General features: G+C 48.8%; 1 protein-coding gene across 2 annotated transcripts in view; it reads right to left on the reverse strand.

The window, feature by feature from the left end:
• Positions 1–17,500, reverse strand: part of LOC125040669 — a 99,619-nt gene that overhangs the window by 15,994 nt on the left and 66,125 nt on the right. For both annotated transcript variants that reach the window (XM_047635343.1, XM_047635342.1), the window contains exon 3: positions 16,831–17,500. This exon is cut by the window's right edge and continues 386 nt beyond it. In XM_047635343.1, the coding sequence (XP_047491299.1) occupies positions 16,831–17,500 (670 nt within the window). The remainder of the gene's footprint in view (positions 1–16,830) is intronic.

Here is a 17,500-nt window from a genome sequence, read left to right on the forward strand (position 1 = left end):
GAATTAGCATGTTTGAAAATATATAAATTCATCATATATAAATACATAACACACACACGAGGGTGTTTCTTTTTCCCTTGTCTTTACGAAATGCGTCACTCAACAAGATTCGTAGAAGTCTATCCTTTCTGTCGCCAGACTTGACCAATCCTTCCCTCTCTTCGACCTACCTCTCAGACATCGGCCTCCGTGCGCTTCAAAATCTAAAACCTCCCTCCCGGTCCAGGTTGCCTTCGTGGCTACTGAGTTGCTATGGCAACGACAATGGCGATGCAGATCTAAATCAGTTTTGCTCAGAAACGGCCAAAGCCTCTGGTGTAGCTAACGCGCCACACGATATTTCTCGCATTGCGTTTTCATATGAATATTTCTTATCCAAAACTAAAAGAATATCAATATCAGTGCTAAAGTATCACACTAACTGTAAACGTTGTGTCATTTATTGGCGTGAGTAGTAACAACGCCTTATGTTTGTTCTCTAATACCATTGAAATATACCATATCTAAATCCTTCTCCCTCACTCACACACACACACTTTCCGTCCAACTTTACCCTATCTCGTTTTCGTTAAAAAGCAACATTAATATCAACACCGCCCTCTCCTCCTCCTGCTCCGTGGTAAGACGCTTGAAAAGGCATTAACCTTATTACCTCGACTGCTCTCTCGCTCCCAGCCTCCCTCCCCCTTTTCCCCTATCCTTTACGTCCCTTTAACGTCCTTTCTAATAAAACAAATATCTTTATTCTCTTATCCTATTCCTCTTCTCTTTCTCGTATCTTTTGTTTTCATCTCACGTCCCATCGGTGCACCCCGTTCCCTCACACACTAACAACGACACTTAACAACTACAGAAAAGAGAGAGAGAAAAAGAAATAACGTCAAAATACGAACTACGATAGAGAGAAAAAGAGAGCAATGAAAGAACACACAGGATCATCACCCAGCGTCACCACCTCAAACACCACACAATGGCTGAGGCAATAAGATCTGGCGCTGTGGTGACGTCCTTGGCGGCAGAGGAAGAGGGGGGGGGGGGAGAAAAAGAGGAAGAAGAGGAGGAAGAAGGGGAATGGATAATGATGACAGAATGAGGGGGGTGGAGGAGAATGAGAGGAAAAGGGAAGAAAGGAGAGTGAGAGAGATAGGAAGGCAGAGACAGGAGATAAAGAGAAAACGATGATGACTGACAGATCTAATTGAAATTTGACAAGGTAAGCAGGATGGAGTAGAAAACAAGAAAAGCGAGAAAGAGAGAAACAAAAACAAGGAGAGAGAGACAGCATGTTGAGAAGAGAAGGGGCAGTCCAGTGCCACGGGTCAGAGGGCTAGCCTGCAGCCAAGGCACCGCCAACAGGCACTTAAGAGTCGACAGCGGCGTGACGAACACTGCAGACCCTGATGCCTTGCACTGCTCCCGGCTGAGGTGTAGAGTGAAATGGCGAGGCTGGTTTAGTGCAGAAAAAAGGAAGGAAAAAAAAGGAACGCAATTAATGAATACAGGAAAAGCTAGGAAGGGAAGGGAAAGGCAGAAAAAGTGAGATTCGAAAAGGAAACAACAAGCGAAAGGAATCACGGAATTCGATAAAGATGAAAAGGAAAAGGGAAGGATTGCGAGATAAAAGATAGGGAGAGGGCTAAAAGAGAACAAATGAGAAAACAAAGGGAAAGAAAAACGCCAGATGCAGAAAGGAGGGTGACATAGTAAAGAGGAAGAGAGAGTAGGAACAAGCGACAAATGAGCGGAGTGAACGCACGAACAGAACTCCACAGAACGCATGGGAAACGCATTCGGAGGATCGACGCAAGGGAAGGGAGGACGGAACGTGTGCCGGAACAAAGAACAAATAAAGAGAAAAGAATAATTAAAGATAGATTGGTACACCGAGAAAGCGAGGGCGAGAATGGGAAGGAGAAACAGAAAAGCGAGATAATTGTGAGCGAGAGAAACAAAGACTTTGCCAGACAAAGAGACAAGCTCACCAAATGATCCATATCGTTAAGTCATTAACGGGAAAAAGGAAAGGTCTTGGTGACCTTTCCTCCGGCGAGGTCAGCAAGGTCAAGTAAAGTTCAGTAACATATGATCAATTCCCGCCCCACCAAAGCATACATACATACACATATGCACAATCTCCCCCACATGTTTATATATATATATACATATATATATAAATATATATATATATATAAATATATATATATATATATATATACACACACACACACACTCATAAATAAACATATAGATACATATATATGTACATATACATATACATATACATATATATATATATATATATACAAACATATATATGTACATTTAGATATACATACATACATACATACATACATACATACATACATATATATATATATATATATATATATATGAGAGAGAGAGAGAGAGAGAGAGAGAGAGAGAGAGAGAGAGAGAGAGAGAGAGAGAGAGAGAGAGAGAGAGAGAGAGAGAGAGAGCGAGAGAGAGCATATCGGCCAACTCTCCGTGTGCTTGTTTTACTTCAGGCTTATCAGACTTTATCAACAATCAAGAAAATACAACCGTGAAGGAAATGTCCAATCCCCTGCAGGGCGAAAAAGGGAGGGGGTTGCTAACAGCTCGGCCGGGAAAATATCGCCTTCGACAAAAGCCCGTTTAACAAAGGGAACACAAGTGGGAAGCCAAATACAATTTGGCCAAATGCACTCAACTCACAAAGTGCCATATCGAGGATTCTTTACTTTATGTCTAGACGAAATCGAGAAATTTATTTGAGGGGTAAATGGTAATGTGAACCTGCCAGAAAGGAGAGAATGGGTGGAGGGAGGAAGGGAGGGGGAGAGAAAGAGGAAAGAGAAAAAGAGGGAGAGGGAGAGGGAGAGGGAGTGGGAGAGGGAGGGAGTGGGAGAGGGAGGGAGTGAGAGGGAGGAGGGAGGGAGGGAGGGAGGGAGGGAGGGAGGGAGGGAGGGAGAAAGAAAGAGAAAGGGAGGGAGAAAGACGGGGAGGGGGGAGGGGGGAGGGGGGAGGGGGGGGAGGGGGAGGAATGGGGAAGGGAGATGAAGAGGAAGAGAGAGAGAATCACAACCGTCGAGTATGTCTGAGCGCATTTTCAGCCATCGCAAGAGGGCAATAAAAGCTCCTCTATCCTCTTCCTGGGCAATCCCCCCTCCCCCCCGATGCGGTCGACAGCATCAGAGGCGTCCCGAGATGACACCAAGAAGCAGACAGCTGTGAGGGACGCCCATTCACGCCCACCCTCGGCCGCCCCCAAAACGAAGCGATTCCATCTCCGAGGGCGTGAGGCGCACTAAAGTGGACATCTATTATCGCCACCTTCGAAGAATCAGACTATTCGACCCTAAAAGACAGTGAAAAAAGGTCCATTATTTTGGGTGGAAACAGGGTGGGGAGAGGGAGAGAAAGATTATGGAAGAAGAGGAGAAAAGGGGAAGAATAAGAAGGAAAGGAGGAGGAGATGCATGAGAGGAGGCAGAGACAAAAAAGTGAAGGAGATTAAAGGGGGAAGAAATAGAATGAGGAGATGAGGAGGTAAGAATGTCAAAAAGAAACAGAACCAAGTTCAGAGAGGAAACTACTACGAGATGGGGAGGGATTGAGAGAGAGAGAGAGAGAGAGAGAGAGAGAGAGAGAGAGAGAGAGAGAGAGAGAGAGAGAGAGAGAGAGAGAGAGAGAGAGAGAGAGAGAGGGGGGGGGGGGGGAAGAAGAAAAAAGGACCACGATAGACCTGTCAATCAAAAGGTCAAAGTCAAAAGGACTTCCCCCGAAGGCAGGCCCAGAGAGGTTTTCAGTCGGGAATTTTCGGACGAGTAATTAAGGGTCACATTGCCCTGCTTCTAACTCTCGCCTTAGACCTTGTCTCCATCCATTCTCAATTGCCATTCTTTCTCGTTCAAATATACATCAAATATATTGCAGGAGAAAATTTACTTTTTAAAACAGAATCGCGAAAACAACTGAAAAACGGATGTAAACGCAAAACGAAACTACAAAAAGAGACAATTGACCATTGTATCCTTAGCTTACGCGCTATTTCGCTGACGTCATCCTGTGAAAGTTTCCAAAAATATATATAATAAAAAGAGAACCGGCAAGGGATATGTCTAAGCGATACGTGTGTGCGTGAGCACGTGGAGGGAGGTTAAAGGGAGAAGGGAAGACGGGAGGGGGGCAGCGACCCCTAAGTCACAACCCATCTACTCACATCCCTTAAACATAACAATCGGCGGTTGTTTAGACGCTGCGGTCATTAACGGAACTTGTAAATTGCTCGTTCTATGGTTCACACACGTAGCAGGGAACACAGAGGAGTAGGGGTTGGGGCGGGGTGTTCATCACGGGCTCTTGAACGGCTTTGTAAGGAAGAAAAAATGGGCGGCGTGAAAGACGTTCTGCAGCCCCTTTCCTCCGCCTCTTCTGAAATCGTTTGTCTGGATTTTCCATCGGATCGTGCAAATGGAATACTTACACAGCCTCAATGCGCTCTTGAACTATATCGCCCTCTCCGTCTGCCTAATGACCTAACATACACACATACGCACACACGCACACACACACAACACCCACTTCTCGCCCCCGCCGGACAACAATCATGAACTTGCCCCTTTCTTCCGCCGCCATGTTTACCCTCGACGTGCCTAAATGCTATACACAAGGGATCGATTTGGGCCGCGATCCCCTACTCACGCCCCCCCTCCTCCTACATCTGTGCCTTTCCTGTGCCTCTATTCACGTCCTCCGCCTCCCCCCCCCCTTCCCCTCCGTTTCCACATACAGAGGGTGCCGCCGACCTACACCTGCGATTGAGTGTCTTTTTGCCTCTCTTCCTTCTCTCTTTCCATTCCCTCCTCCTCTTGTTCTTTCTTTCTTTCGCCGCCAGTCCTACAGGCCGTAATATCTGTGACTTCCCACGTCAAATTCTGACTGATGAGGCATTTGATTTGTAGAAAAAAAGGAAGGTCTGGGGCATCAGAAGGCGGGGGTGGAGGGGGGGGGGGGGCACGTGAGAAGGGAGGAAGCAGGGATGTGAAAAGAGAAGGGGGGAGGAGGCGTGAAATGAAAAATGAACGGAAAGAAAAATAAAGAGGAGGAAAATGTTCTGTTAGCAGTCAGTCAACAGTAGGTTTCTCATACGAAGGAAAATGGAAACAGAGGGATATAACGTTAGCAGAGAGGGAGTGTGTGTGTGTGTGTGTGTGTGTGTGTGTGTGAGAGAGAGAGAGAGAGAGAGAGAGAGAGAGAGAGAGAGAGAGAGAGAGAGAGAGAGAGAGAGAGAGAGAGAGAGAGAGAGGGAGAAGAGAGAGAGAGAGAGGGAGAAGAGAGAGAGAGAGGGAGAAGAGAGAGAGAGAGGGAGAAGAGAGAGAGAGAGGGAGAGAGGGAGGAGAGAGAGGGAGAGAGGGAGAGAGGAGAGAGAGGGAGGAGATAGAGAGAGAGGAGGAGAGAGAGAGAAGGGAGGAAGAAGAGAGAGAGGGATGAGAGAGGAGAGAGAGGGAGGAGGAGAGAGAGAGGAGGGAGAGGGAGGGTGAGGAGGAGGGAGGAGGTAGGAGGGACGGAGAGAGAGAGGCGAGGAGAGAGAGAGAGATAGAGAGAGAGAGAGAGAGAAGAGAGAGAGAAAAAAAGAAGGGAGGAGAGAGAGAGAGAGAGGAGGAGGGAGGAGAGAGAGGGAGGCGGGAGGAGAGAGAGAGAAGGGGAGCAGAGAGAGAGAGAGAGAGAGGGAGGAGAGAGGAGAGAGAGGGAGGAGAGAGAGAGAGAGGGAGGAGAGAGAGAGAGAGGAGGAGAGAGAGAGAGAGAGGAGGAGAGAGGAGGAGAGATGAGAGAGGGAGGAGAGAGAGAGAGAGAGAGAGGGAGGAGAGAGAAGAGAGAGAGGGAGGAGAGAGAGAGAGAGAAAGGAGGAAGAGAGAGAGAGAGGGAGGAGAAGCGAGAGAGAGAGGGAGGAGAGCGAGAGAAGAGAGGGGCGGCGAGAGAGAGAGAGAGGGAGGAAGAGAGAGAGAGAGGGTGGAGAGAGAGAGAGAAGGAGGAGAGAGAGAGAGGAAGAGGGAGGTAGAGAAGAGAGAGAGGTAGGAGAGAGAGAGAGAGGGAGGAGAGAGAGAGAGTTACGAGAGAAGAGAGAGAAGAGAGAGAGAGAGAGAGAGAGAGAGAGAGAGAGAGAGAGAGAGAGAGAGAGAGAGAGAGAGAGAGAGATCCAGCCAGATCCCCGGTGCCTCCTTCCCCGCCAAGAAGTTGTCCCGGGCGATGTACCCGGAGCCAAGACACGTATTATTTTTTTATCTCCCTAGGAAGCGCTTGTAGATTCTCGGGGATTTGAAGATGGTCTCGCAATCGGCCCGGGGTGGTTGGAGGGGTGGGGAAGGGGGGAGGGGGGGGGGGGAAGGGGGGAGGGTCCACGGTCGTGGTTCACATCTTTCCCCGCCTTTCGTACGGAGTCGGATTCCATTTATCTGTTTGTTTATCTGTCCGTTGGTTGCGAGCGCGATCTAACTGGATGGTATAGACCGGCGAACTAGCCTAGTTCTTTCCGTCAACAAAGCATGTATAAAATTCCACACGCTGACGTTTGAAAGGATGACCAAAAAAGTTACAGTAAAAAAATACCTACATTTAGCATTCAGATGCTGCCTTTAGGGGGCTTTATTGTGTCCCGCTTAGGGTGACCCATCGTTGGAGAATTAAAGAATCTCTGCTAGGGGGCTTCTGTCCACTCCAAAATGAGACCGAAATACGCACATTAAACTTCATTAATGTAAAGCGTAACTAACAGAGGTGAGAATATCGAGTAGATAAGTACAACGATGTTTTTAAGACCACCACATTTTCACATTTAGGGAAGGGCTTCATCGTGTCCATTCACCACCTCCCACCCCTCGTCTCTCTCTCTCATCTTATCGCAATCCGTCGGAGACGAAGTTGGAGCACGTCATCAAAATCAAAACAAAACTACCTCTCCATTCAGTAACTCCTCTCTCTCTCACTCTCTCATCCGTCTAAGTCTCTCATCTCTCTCCTCTCTTACTCTTATTATTCTCCCCTCTCTCTCTCTCCCTCCCCCCTTCCCTCCCTCCCAAACCCATCACCATCCCTCCCTAACACCTCCCTCCCTCTTTCTCTTCCCTCTCCCTCTCTCCTCTCACCTCTGAAATACCCCTCATACACCGTCTCCCTCTCCCGTCTCATTCTCTCTCTCTCTCCCCTCCCTGTCCTTCTTCGTTACCTTCTACCTCTTCCTATATCTCCCCTCCACCCATCGCCATACAATCTCAACCAAAAATTTATTCATTATCTTCAAATAGTTTATTATTTTAAAAAGTCATTTTTCTTTGGGATTCCACTGAAAAGAGAGAAAATCATACACGTGCACTTTCTTCTCCCGATAAGGGACCTAAATAAATATTCCTTTCCCCCGCCCGATAAACACGTTTGATAAGACATACTACAGAGCACAAATACAAGAAAAAACACAGGAATTCCTCCTCACGACGAAAACACACTATACCCCCAAAAAAAAAGTCCTCAGCAGGGTCAGCGCCCTTCCAATTTACGCCACAAATTGAGTTCGCATCTCCATACAGCAGGGCGGGAGAGTGGGAGAGTGGGGGGTTGAAGCAGCAGTGAGAAATAAGGGGGAGGTGGATACTTAGGGAGAATGGGAAAGGGAGAGGAAAAGAGAGGGCCGGGAAAGTGAAATGAGAAAAGAAACGAAATAAAGGAGAGATTCCACTAGTGGCGTGAGCAGAAGTAGTGGAAAAAAAAATAAAAATCCGCAAATTTGAAGATATGAATAGGCCTAATAATCGGAAGAAAAAGAAAAAGAGAAAGAGGGCTGGGATGTCTTTAAGAATACAGCTTTCATCTTATCGTTACTCCTCTGCTTCCTCTTTCTCTTCCACTCCATCACTCCATCTCTCCCCTCCCTCCCTCCCTCTCCTCTCTCCCCCTCGCCTGCCCTCTCTCTCTAATCCCCCCCGCCTCTATCTCGCTCTCCCCTGACACCCTCCCTCCTCTCTCCTCCCTCTCATCCCCTTCATCGTTCAAGCTCTCCCTCTCTTCTCAGGTCCCTCATCTCCTCATAGTCTCCGTCTCTCCTCTTCTCACACTCGATCTCATAAAATCTCTCTCAATACTCCACGCGCATCTCGAGTCTCGGAGCCTCTCACTCTCGATCCTAGCCCTTCCCTCTCATCACTCATTCACAGTTCGTCACGCTCTCTCTCCTCTCTCTCATCTCTCTCTCTCTTTCTCTCTCTCTCTCAGTCTCATCCATCTCTCCCCTCCTCGAGTCTCAGTCCCTCTCGATCCTCTCCAATGTATACCTCTCTATCATCTCTCAATTAGCCTCTCTCCAAATCTCTATCTCTCTCTCATCTCCTCTCTCTCTTCCCTCCCTCCCGCTCCCTCTCTCTCTCTCTCATCGAATCCCAGTCATCGTCCTCTTCCATCATATGTGCAGTCTCACGATCATCTCTCATCGCCTAATATTTAAGGTTATAAACTCAGTCATCCTTCTTCATCTGTCTCGGACTCATCTACTCTCTCATCTCCCTCAAATCTACTCAAATACCGATCTCTTCAGATCTCTCTCTCTCTCCTCTCTCCTCCTCTCTCTCCCGTTCCTCCAACGCTCTCTCCTCGCCCTCTCTCTCACTCCTCTCCTCCCCCTCTTCCTCCTCTCTCCGATCCGATTCCTCCTCCTCTCTCTTCGCCCCCTCTCGCCCAGGTCACTCTCTCTCACCTCTCTCATCTCGCTCGGGTCTCCTCATCCCACATCCACATCCTCAATCTCCCTCTCTCCCTCCCACGCTCCTCTCAGCATCCTCTCTCTCCTCTCTCAAATCTCTCTCTATCTCCTTCCACTCTCTCGGTCACAGAACTCTCTCTCTCTCCCTTAGCTCTTGGCTCCCCCCCCTCCCTCCCTCTCAAAAAAATAAGAAACCTCTCTCTCATTCTCTCCCTGCCCCTAGCCTCCTCCCCAGCCCCTCACATCCCTTCTCCGTCAATCCTCTCTCTCGTCCTCCCTCCCTCCCTCCTCTCTCTCACCTCTCATCGTTCACTCACACTCACCGTCACTTCCTCTCTCCCTCCCCCACAAATACACTGTCCCTCGCCCTCAACCTCCTTCTCTCTCCCTCCCTCCCTCTCACTCTTCTCCCCTCATTAACTCTCCCTCCTCCCATCCCTCCTCTCATCCCCCTCCCTCCTTCCTCTCTCTCTTTCCCTCTCCCTCACCCCATCCCTACGCACCCTCCCTCTTCCTACCTCTTCCTTTTCCTCTGCCTTTCCCCCTCCCAACCTTTCACTCTCCCTCTCTACTTCTCCCTCACCCCCATCCCTACCTCATCCTCATCCTCTTCCTCTCCCTCTCCCTACCTCTTCCTTTTCCTCTCCGTTTCCCCTCTCCCTACCTTTTCCTCTCTTCCCCCACAAGACCGCTACCTGGCTTGAAAATTGCCGGCTCTCAGGCCTATAAAGACTGATGGGTCGACAGGTCGTGAGGTGACGAGGGGGGGGGGGCGATGAGAGAGGAGGCAGGGGGGTAGGAAGGGGGAAGACGAAGGGAAGGAGGACACGGGAACGGGATAAGAAGGGCTAGATGTCAGAGGTGAAAGGCAAGCGGAGAAAAAAATAATAAAACAAGAAAACGTTTTCCTTTATTTATCTTTTGTTCTTTCTCTTGCTTCTTCTTCGTGGTTTCTCCTCCTCTCTCTTCTGTTCCGTTTTTTTATTTTATCTTTCATCTCTTCTCTTTTCTTTCTTTCTCTTCTTTCTCTCTCTCTCTCTCTCTTCTCCTCTCTCTCTTCTCTCTTCTCTCTTCTCTCTTCTCTCTTCTCTCTTCTCTCTCTCTCTCTCTCTCTCTCTCTCTCTCTCTCTCTCTCTCTCTCTCTCTCTCTCTCTCTCTCTCTCTCTCTCTCTCTCTCTCTCTCTCTCTCTCTCTCTCTCTTCTTCTCTCTCTCTCTCTCTTCTTCTCTCTCTCTCTCTCTCTCTCTCTCTCTCTCTCTCTCTCTCTCTCTCTCTCTCTCTCTCTCTCTCTCTCTCTCTCATTTCATCCCGGGAGATTCATAAATTATATATCGATGACCAAAGTGACTTAAACTTCTCTCTTCTCCCTTATTCCCTCCTGATTCTCAATCCACTGGCATGTTTATTATCTATGCATATTCCCACTTCCTTCCTTTCCTACTACAAATTTCCTACTACCCTTCATTTCTTGTCTTCTCCTTCTTTTCCTACTTTTCCTTCATTTTCTTCTTCTTCTTCTTTTTCTTCTTCTTACCATCAACCATTATCATTCCCATCATCATTACCCTCTCTTCTCCTGATCCTCCCCCCATTTCCTCTTCCTTTCGTGTTGTTCCTCCTCTTTCTCCATGCCCCCCCCCCCCCTCCTCCGTTAATGAGCCCAGAGTGTACCTGTGGATCAGCCAGCGTTGACCTCGAGAGAGCGCGGTCACGAGTGTGTGTCGACGCTGTTTACGAGGATGGAGGAGGGGAGAGGGGAGAGGGGGGAGGAGGAGGAGGATGAGGAGAATGGGGAGGAGAATGAGGAGGAGGAGGAGGAGGAGGAGGAGGAGGAGAAGGAGGAGGAGAATGAGGAGGATGAGGATGAGGATGAGGATGAGGATGAGGAGGAGAATGAGGAGGAGGAGAATGAGGAGGAGATGAGGAGGAGAATGAGGAGGAGGAGGAGGAGGAGAATGAGGAGAATGAGGAGGAGGAGATGTGGAACGAATGAGGCGGTGTGGGAGGCGGAGGGGGGGCGGTCGAGGATGTGCGGGAGGGGTGGGGGAGGTGGAGCGGGGATGAAAGCGGAAGTAAAGGAGAGAAACTGCTGAAAAAGGTGACAACGAGACAACTTACCAGGTAGTAATGACGGCGACCTTATAAAGTAGAACACGAAATTCACAACAACAGTAATACAAATAACAACGATGACAGTGATGACAATGACCAAAGTATAAACAAAAATAATATCGTCAACACTATCATCACTAGCAGCAATCATCATCCTACTACCGCCACTGGCAATGCAAGCAATAATAAGGATGCAATAATTATACCTGCAGCACCAATAAATATAATAAACAAAATGTATCAATTTAGTTGATAATGATAACAACAGTAACAACATAAGCACCGACTAACCCACGACCTCCACCCCGCGAAGAGGCCCACACACACGCCGCTGGCCCCGCGACGCAGCTCCACCTCCACCGACAGAGTGAGCCCAGAGCAAAAAGGAGATATTCCGACAGCTATTCGGAATGGAGTACTGTAATGGCTCGTAATTCTGAACGCCTCTTACCTCACGCGGCCGCAGAGTGACGAGGCTCTGGCGACCGCAAATATGATAACCGTTTTCTATTGCATTCTGCTCCGTTTTTTGTTGGCGGAGGGATTGGTTAAGTTTCGTAGTTGTAGACGTGTTGTAAGATACTTTTTTCTAGAGGTTGGTGATGATGGATGGCAGGTTGGCGGTACTTGGTGAGGGCGATTACTTAAAATGCAACGATGCTATTCGGACTTTCTGCATTCAGCCAGTCATCATCAACTCCTCGATATATATGTACTAATTAAGCCCGTTTGCATGCTACTGCTGAATTGGTCAGGGAGAGGATCGTTAGTCGAAATCCTAAATTCTTCGTTTCTCCCATTTCCGTCAAAATTACGGCTTCGGTTGCCTGATAGGCCTCCGGATTGGATTAAAAAAGGAGAAAAAAAAAAGGAGATTTAGTTTTTGATTGAAAAGACTACCCGAGGGCAATTCGGATTACACTGGGATAGAATGAGAAAAAAATAAGTTCCGTAGCTCGTTTCACAGCGCTGACGTCATCGTGAGAATTATTTTAACTGGTTGTAAATTACGACGTCATGTACTATAGTGATTAGTGATTGGTTGTAAGTGATACAGTCGGCGTGGAGTATCACTGGTTGTAGATAATGACGTCACTAAGGACTTATGGTAAAAACAGCGGTCGACCGCTCGCAGTGACATCACAGTGGGGATAACTACCGAGTGAAAATGCGAAATCGTGTAAATACAAAAAGAAAAATGTTGCAAAATATTTTTCATGAAAAAATAAGACAAAAAATAAAAGGGCACGACAAGCTAACGTGCTCCTTAAGAGAAACAGACAAAATAAGCATGATAATACAAAGTAATATTAACATTACTAATAAAATAACATCAACTAGTAATAATAATCGTGATGATGATGATGGTAATAGTAATAACAACCATAATAATGAAAAGAATATAGCAACAACAACAACAATAATAATTGTAAAATATAAAATAAGCATAACAACAGCATGAGCAGGCGCTAAAAAATGGACCCGGCATCTCGGCCGCAGCGTCAGCGCCAAGGTCCTCGCGTTCTTCCAAGGCTGCGGACACGCGGCCGAGGGCGCGAAGGTGAGACGCGCGCTATTTATAGGAGTTTATCTCATTTCTTGCGATCCTTCGGGCTTCGTTCCCGCTTCCTTGTGGCGATTCACGAGAATGCGCGGCGCGCCCGCCTGGAATTCCGGCTGGAGATTTGGGTGACAAGTTTCTGGTTAGCTTCATTCGTCTGCATTCATTAATAATAAGAATATTTGATTAACTGGTCCATGCTTCAACACCGTCGTGCAACGATCCAGAGATTAACTCAAGATTAAGAGTGGAGGAACACACTACAGGAATGACGTAAGATGTTCAGGATAACGAGGCTTTGTTTGGATGCTGGTTGGAATGTGTGTGATGTGCGCGGGTGTCGACGATATCAAAACCGAAAATAAATAGATAGAAAATAAAGGAAAACCTGGAGTTTCCAAATTAAAGGACCTTCAACTGGAAACGACACTTTAAATCACCTTCGTCAATCATAACGGCTTTCCGGCGGCAAACTCCATCAACAAGGCAGCTTCAAGTCGCAAGATTGATGGCGTTGGAAGCTGTGCAAAGACGGAGGCGGGAAAGACTCACGGAAGAGACACATCGTCAACAGTCTTCAGGTTCAGACTGATATGTATTGCGGGGAGTTTGTTTACGAAGAAAACTGGATCCGCAGCAAAGGGGAAAGACGCCAAAAACAAAGGGAAAAACCGTTTGATGGAGAAGTAAATGCAGTCGCCCGATTAATACTGAGCGCCTGGAACATTCCGCGCTCAGAGCCACGCTCTTGGAGGAGGCGCGTCAGCCAAGAGTCGTGGGCGAAGAGAATCAAATTAACAATAACGAAACTTGCATCGTCGGCTCTGCCAGGGCTCTACACCCCCCCTCTAATAGGGGAAAAAGGGAAAAGGCCTGGACATGAGAAATCGCTAACCGTAGCAGGAACACTTCCCCTGATCCCTGGAACAAGGAGAACAGGACGGCGCCTGGAACCCGCGTCTTGGCCGTGTTCCAGGCGCCCTCAACGTGACGTCACGCTGGGAGCACGAGGTCACCCACGCAGATGGGGAGGGTAAGGGGGAGGTCGAAATGGGGCGCTAGGGGCAGGGAAGAAGACAAAGGGAGGAGAAAGGGAGGGGAAGGAAAGGAAGAAAGAGCTGAGGGGGGAAGGAGGGGAGAGGGAGGGGGAAGGAGGGGAGGGGGAAGGAGGGGAGGGGGAAGGAGGGAAGAGGGAAGATGAGGGGAAGGAGGGGAGAGGGAAAGGGGAAGGAGGGAAGGGGGAAGGAGGGGAGAGGGAAAGGGGAAGGAGGGGAGAGGGAAAGGGGAAGGAGGGGAGAGGGAAAGGGGAAGGAGGGGGAGAGGGAAGGGGAAGGAGGGGGAGAGGGGAGGGGGGAATGAGGGGAGAGGGGAGGGGGGAATGAGGGGAGAGGGGAGGGGGAAGGAGGGGGGAAGAAGGGGAGAGGGGAGGGGGAAGGAGGGGGAGAGGGGCGGGTAAGGGGAAGGGGGAAGGAGGGGGAGAGGGGCGGGTAAGGGGAAGTGGGAAGTAGAGGAGGAGGAGGTGGAGGAAATGGAAAAGAAGAGGAAGGGGAAAGGGAAATAAAAGGCAGATAGAGGAATGGGAATAAGAATAAGAATGGGAAAGGGAGGGAGATGAGAGGAGGATGAAACAAGGAGAAGAGAGAAGCAGGAGAAAGAGCGGAAGGGAATGAAAAAGTGTACGTTGCGAAGGAAACGAGGAATAAAACATGGAGAGGAAGACGAACAATGATGGGTGGGACTGGCGAAGGTCGGTGAGCGGGAGAAATGGAAAGGGAAAAGGAGATGAAATAAAGGAAACGCTCCACTATTGGCGTCAACAGGAGAAAAAATCGCCCTATTGAAGATCTAAGGGCCTAATCGGGAACACAAACGGGAAAGAATCCAAGCACTAAAACTTGATGGATAGATAAATACATAAAAATCAAAATGGTGTAGAGCAAATATCAACAAAGACAGGAGAAAGAGACAAATAAACAAACAGCTTGTACTGCGGAACCAAACATCAACGTTGCAACAGCCGCAACGCCGGAACACCCAATCCCCCCCCCCCCCAGCCCCTACCCACTCATTGCTCCTTGATTACCGATTGACCTTTGCAACCAACCTTCCCCCCCTCCCCACCCCCACCCCCGCGGTTCATCCCCCGTTTAACTTTTCACCCGGAGCAAGGGAAGTAACACTGGCAATAAGAGCAGGCAAGAGGAAACTTGTACACAACAACAAACCACAGCAACAGATACAACAATAACATTAATAAAACAAGTAATAACAATATCAACAATAAAGATAATTTCAACAGTAACAGTAGTAATACCAGTAATAGTAATAGTAACTGTAATAATAATATAATTGACAACACTACTAAAAAACAAACAGAAGGCATCTAAAAATCATTCCTCCACCGACAAAGCTTGAAATCAAAAATACCTCTACGCTTCATGGCTAAGAAGGGGCGCCAAGAGTTCCAAAAATGCACGAAAGAGAATGAAAGGATAAGAATAAACCGGGGGAGAGCCAGGACAAGGCAAGGACGATGAAGCAGCAAAGACTCAAAAGGGAGAAGGTTGAGATAGGTCAGAAGTGGCGGGACTGGCCAAGTAAAAAAATGGGAAGCACTTGCGATCCCGGGAACATGGCAAAAATAGACGGGCAGGTGGGTCGAAGTTTTCTTCGCTTTTTATCTATTTATCTACTTACTTATTGCATTATTTGAGCAATAATTTTGCTATTAGGTTCTCAAATCTTTACTTGTTTCAAATAACTGGCTCCTTGAATACTTAATTTCAGCAAATGACGAGGTTTCTTGGTTTTATGTGCAATTCCGCACCGAAGACCCACATGTCAAGTCAAAATAAACGTCTTGATGAAGAACGTGATCCAATATTGACCAAAGATCTACAACATTTTAAGCTTGGTCAAACTAAAGGAACCTTAATATTTTTCCCTTTGCCTAAGAAAGAAACAAATAAAAAAAAAAGATAAACAACTGAAATAAAGAAAACGAGAAAAACAAATAAAAACAGGGACAGACAGGGGGCAGGAGGAGGCTACCACGGCCCTCCCACTTAAGCTGAATACCCCCCCCCCCCTTCTTCAAAGGCGTAAATAATAAAAGCAGAACTTCTCAGAAAGTAAGAAAGATCCTGAAATGAGACCCGTGTTGGAGAGCTGAAAGAAAGAAAGGAGCGGGAGAAAAATACAAGTCAGAAAAGCAGCTCCCGGCAACCAAGGGAAACACTTCTTTGATTACACATCTTTAAATAAAATATCAAACTAAACCCGTTGAGCGTTACTAAAAGCTAAAAAAAAAAAAAGGAAAAAGAAAAAGAAAACGCAACTTCCGGGAATGAAAGGAGCGTCACGATCCTCTGAAGAAAGCGGATAAGAAGGTGAAGGAAGGAAGGAAGGAAGGAAGAGGCGAGCAAGACGAGGAGGAGGAGAGGAGGAGAGGAGGAGAGCAGGGCGAGGAGGAGGAGGAGGAGGAACAAATGGGAAATTATGTGTAATGAGACGAGAAGCAGAAAGAAGGCGATGAAGAAGAACAGCAGGAGGCAACGGATAACAGGAAAGCAAGGAAAAAGAAGAAGGTAGAGAAGGTCCAGAAAATTGAAACAGAGATAGAGAAGGAAGAAGAAAAAAAAGAGGACAGGAAGACGGCGAAGGAGAAGGAGAAAGAAGAAGAGTAGGGGGAAGACGACGACAAGGAGGAGGAGGAGGAGGAGGAGGAGGAGGAGGAGGAGGAGGAGGAGGAGGAGGAGGAGGAGGAGGAGGCGGAGGAGGAGGAGAAGGAGGAGGAGGAGGAGGCCCCTCGCGTCCTCCGGGGGTCACATCACACAGTACTGTTCAGTCCATCTACTCTACCGCTACAGCCCCGATCCTTAATTTAATCTAACTACGAAAGGAGTGCGATCCGAGCAAAATAAAAGAGGCAACTACGAGCGTAAACAGAAAGCACAATGACATTCCCGGAATTCCTTGTCCTGAGCCCTGGCCGACAAAGGGTTGTGCGGCCTCTAAGAGTTCCTAGCAGGGAGAGCTATGTTGTTTGTCCATGTTTTTTCTGTTGCCACACTGGCAGTTTAGTGTCCCTCGTGTGCATGCAGGAAGATTTAATCCGTGAAGACAAAGAACCTTTTAAGAGGAGTTTCAAGGTGACCGCGAGAGATAAGAAGTCCTCTCTCGGGGCTACGAAGGCTGGAGCTCAGAGGGATGCAAGGGACTCCAGTTTACATACGAAGAAAAAGCCATCGTTATTATTTTGTCTTTCTATCAAGTCCAGGTAGATACTGTGAAGGAGATTCCCGAAGTGCCATGCAGACCAGACAGGAGGGAGGCGACAAGAGACTGAAGAAGACCCAGCGAGCGCGGGTCGGGCGCCCGAGCGGGGCCGTCATGCACCGAGCCTTTACCTTGGTGCGCCAGAACTGCCTGCGCGGGCGGGTTCGCACCCATGGCCAGGTCGCGCTCGTCGGGGTAGCCGAACGCTTCGTAAGACGGGGACAGCATGTTGCCGCCTAGGGGTTGCAGGCCGCCCATTTCGGCCATTACTTGGCTGTGGGCGTAGTAGGTCCTCGGCAGTGGCATCTCGGGGCCGTAGCCGGGCTTGTCTTGGCCGTAGGCATCGTACTCGCCCTCGTACGCCCCGTGGACAGCGGGGTAGTGGTAATCCACGCTTCGCTGGTCGAAGCGCAGGCCGCCCTGGCCCATGTACTCCGGGAGGGCGTGCGCGGGCGGCAAGGGCGGGTCGGGGTCCATGGGCATCGGCCTCCCGGCGGCTTCCACGGACAAAACCTCACGGCGCGGCAGCGGCGTGGGACGGACAGGGACGGCACCTCGGACGGGTGGGAGCAGGGCATCGCGGGGCGAGGGCGAGGGCGGGATGGCGGCCGAACTCACGCCCTCCGGAGACCCGGCTCTCAGGTCGTCCTCAACAGCAGCCCTTGAGGCTGAGCCCGAGGGCGGCCCCTGAGAGACCGTGGCGGGGGGAGGCGGCCTGCTCGCCGACCCAGTCCTCACGTCTACCCCGCTCGGCCCGCTGCCCGCGCCCGACGGGCCGGAGCCTATCAAGCCGCCGCTCCT

Source organism: Penaeus chinensis, chromosome 29 (assembly GCF_019202785.1).
Source record: "Penaeus chinensis breed Huanghai No. 1 chromosome 29, ASM1920278v2, whole genome shotgun sequence".
NCBI classification, from domain to species: domain Eukaryota; kingdom Metazoa; phylum Arthropoda; class Malacostraca; order Decapoda; family Penaeidae; genus Penaeus; species Penaeus chinensis.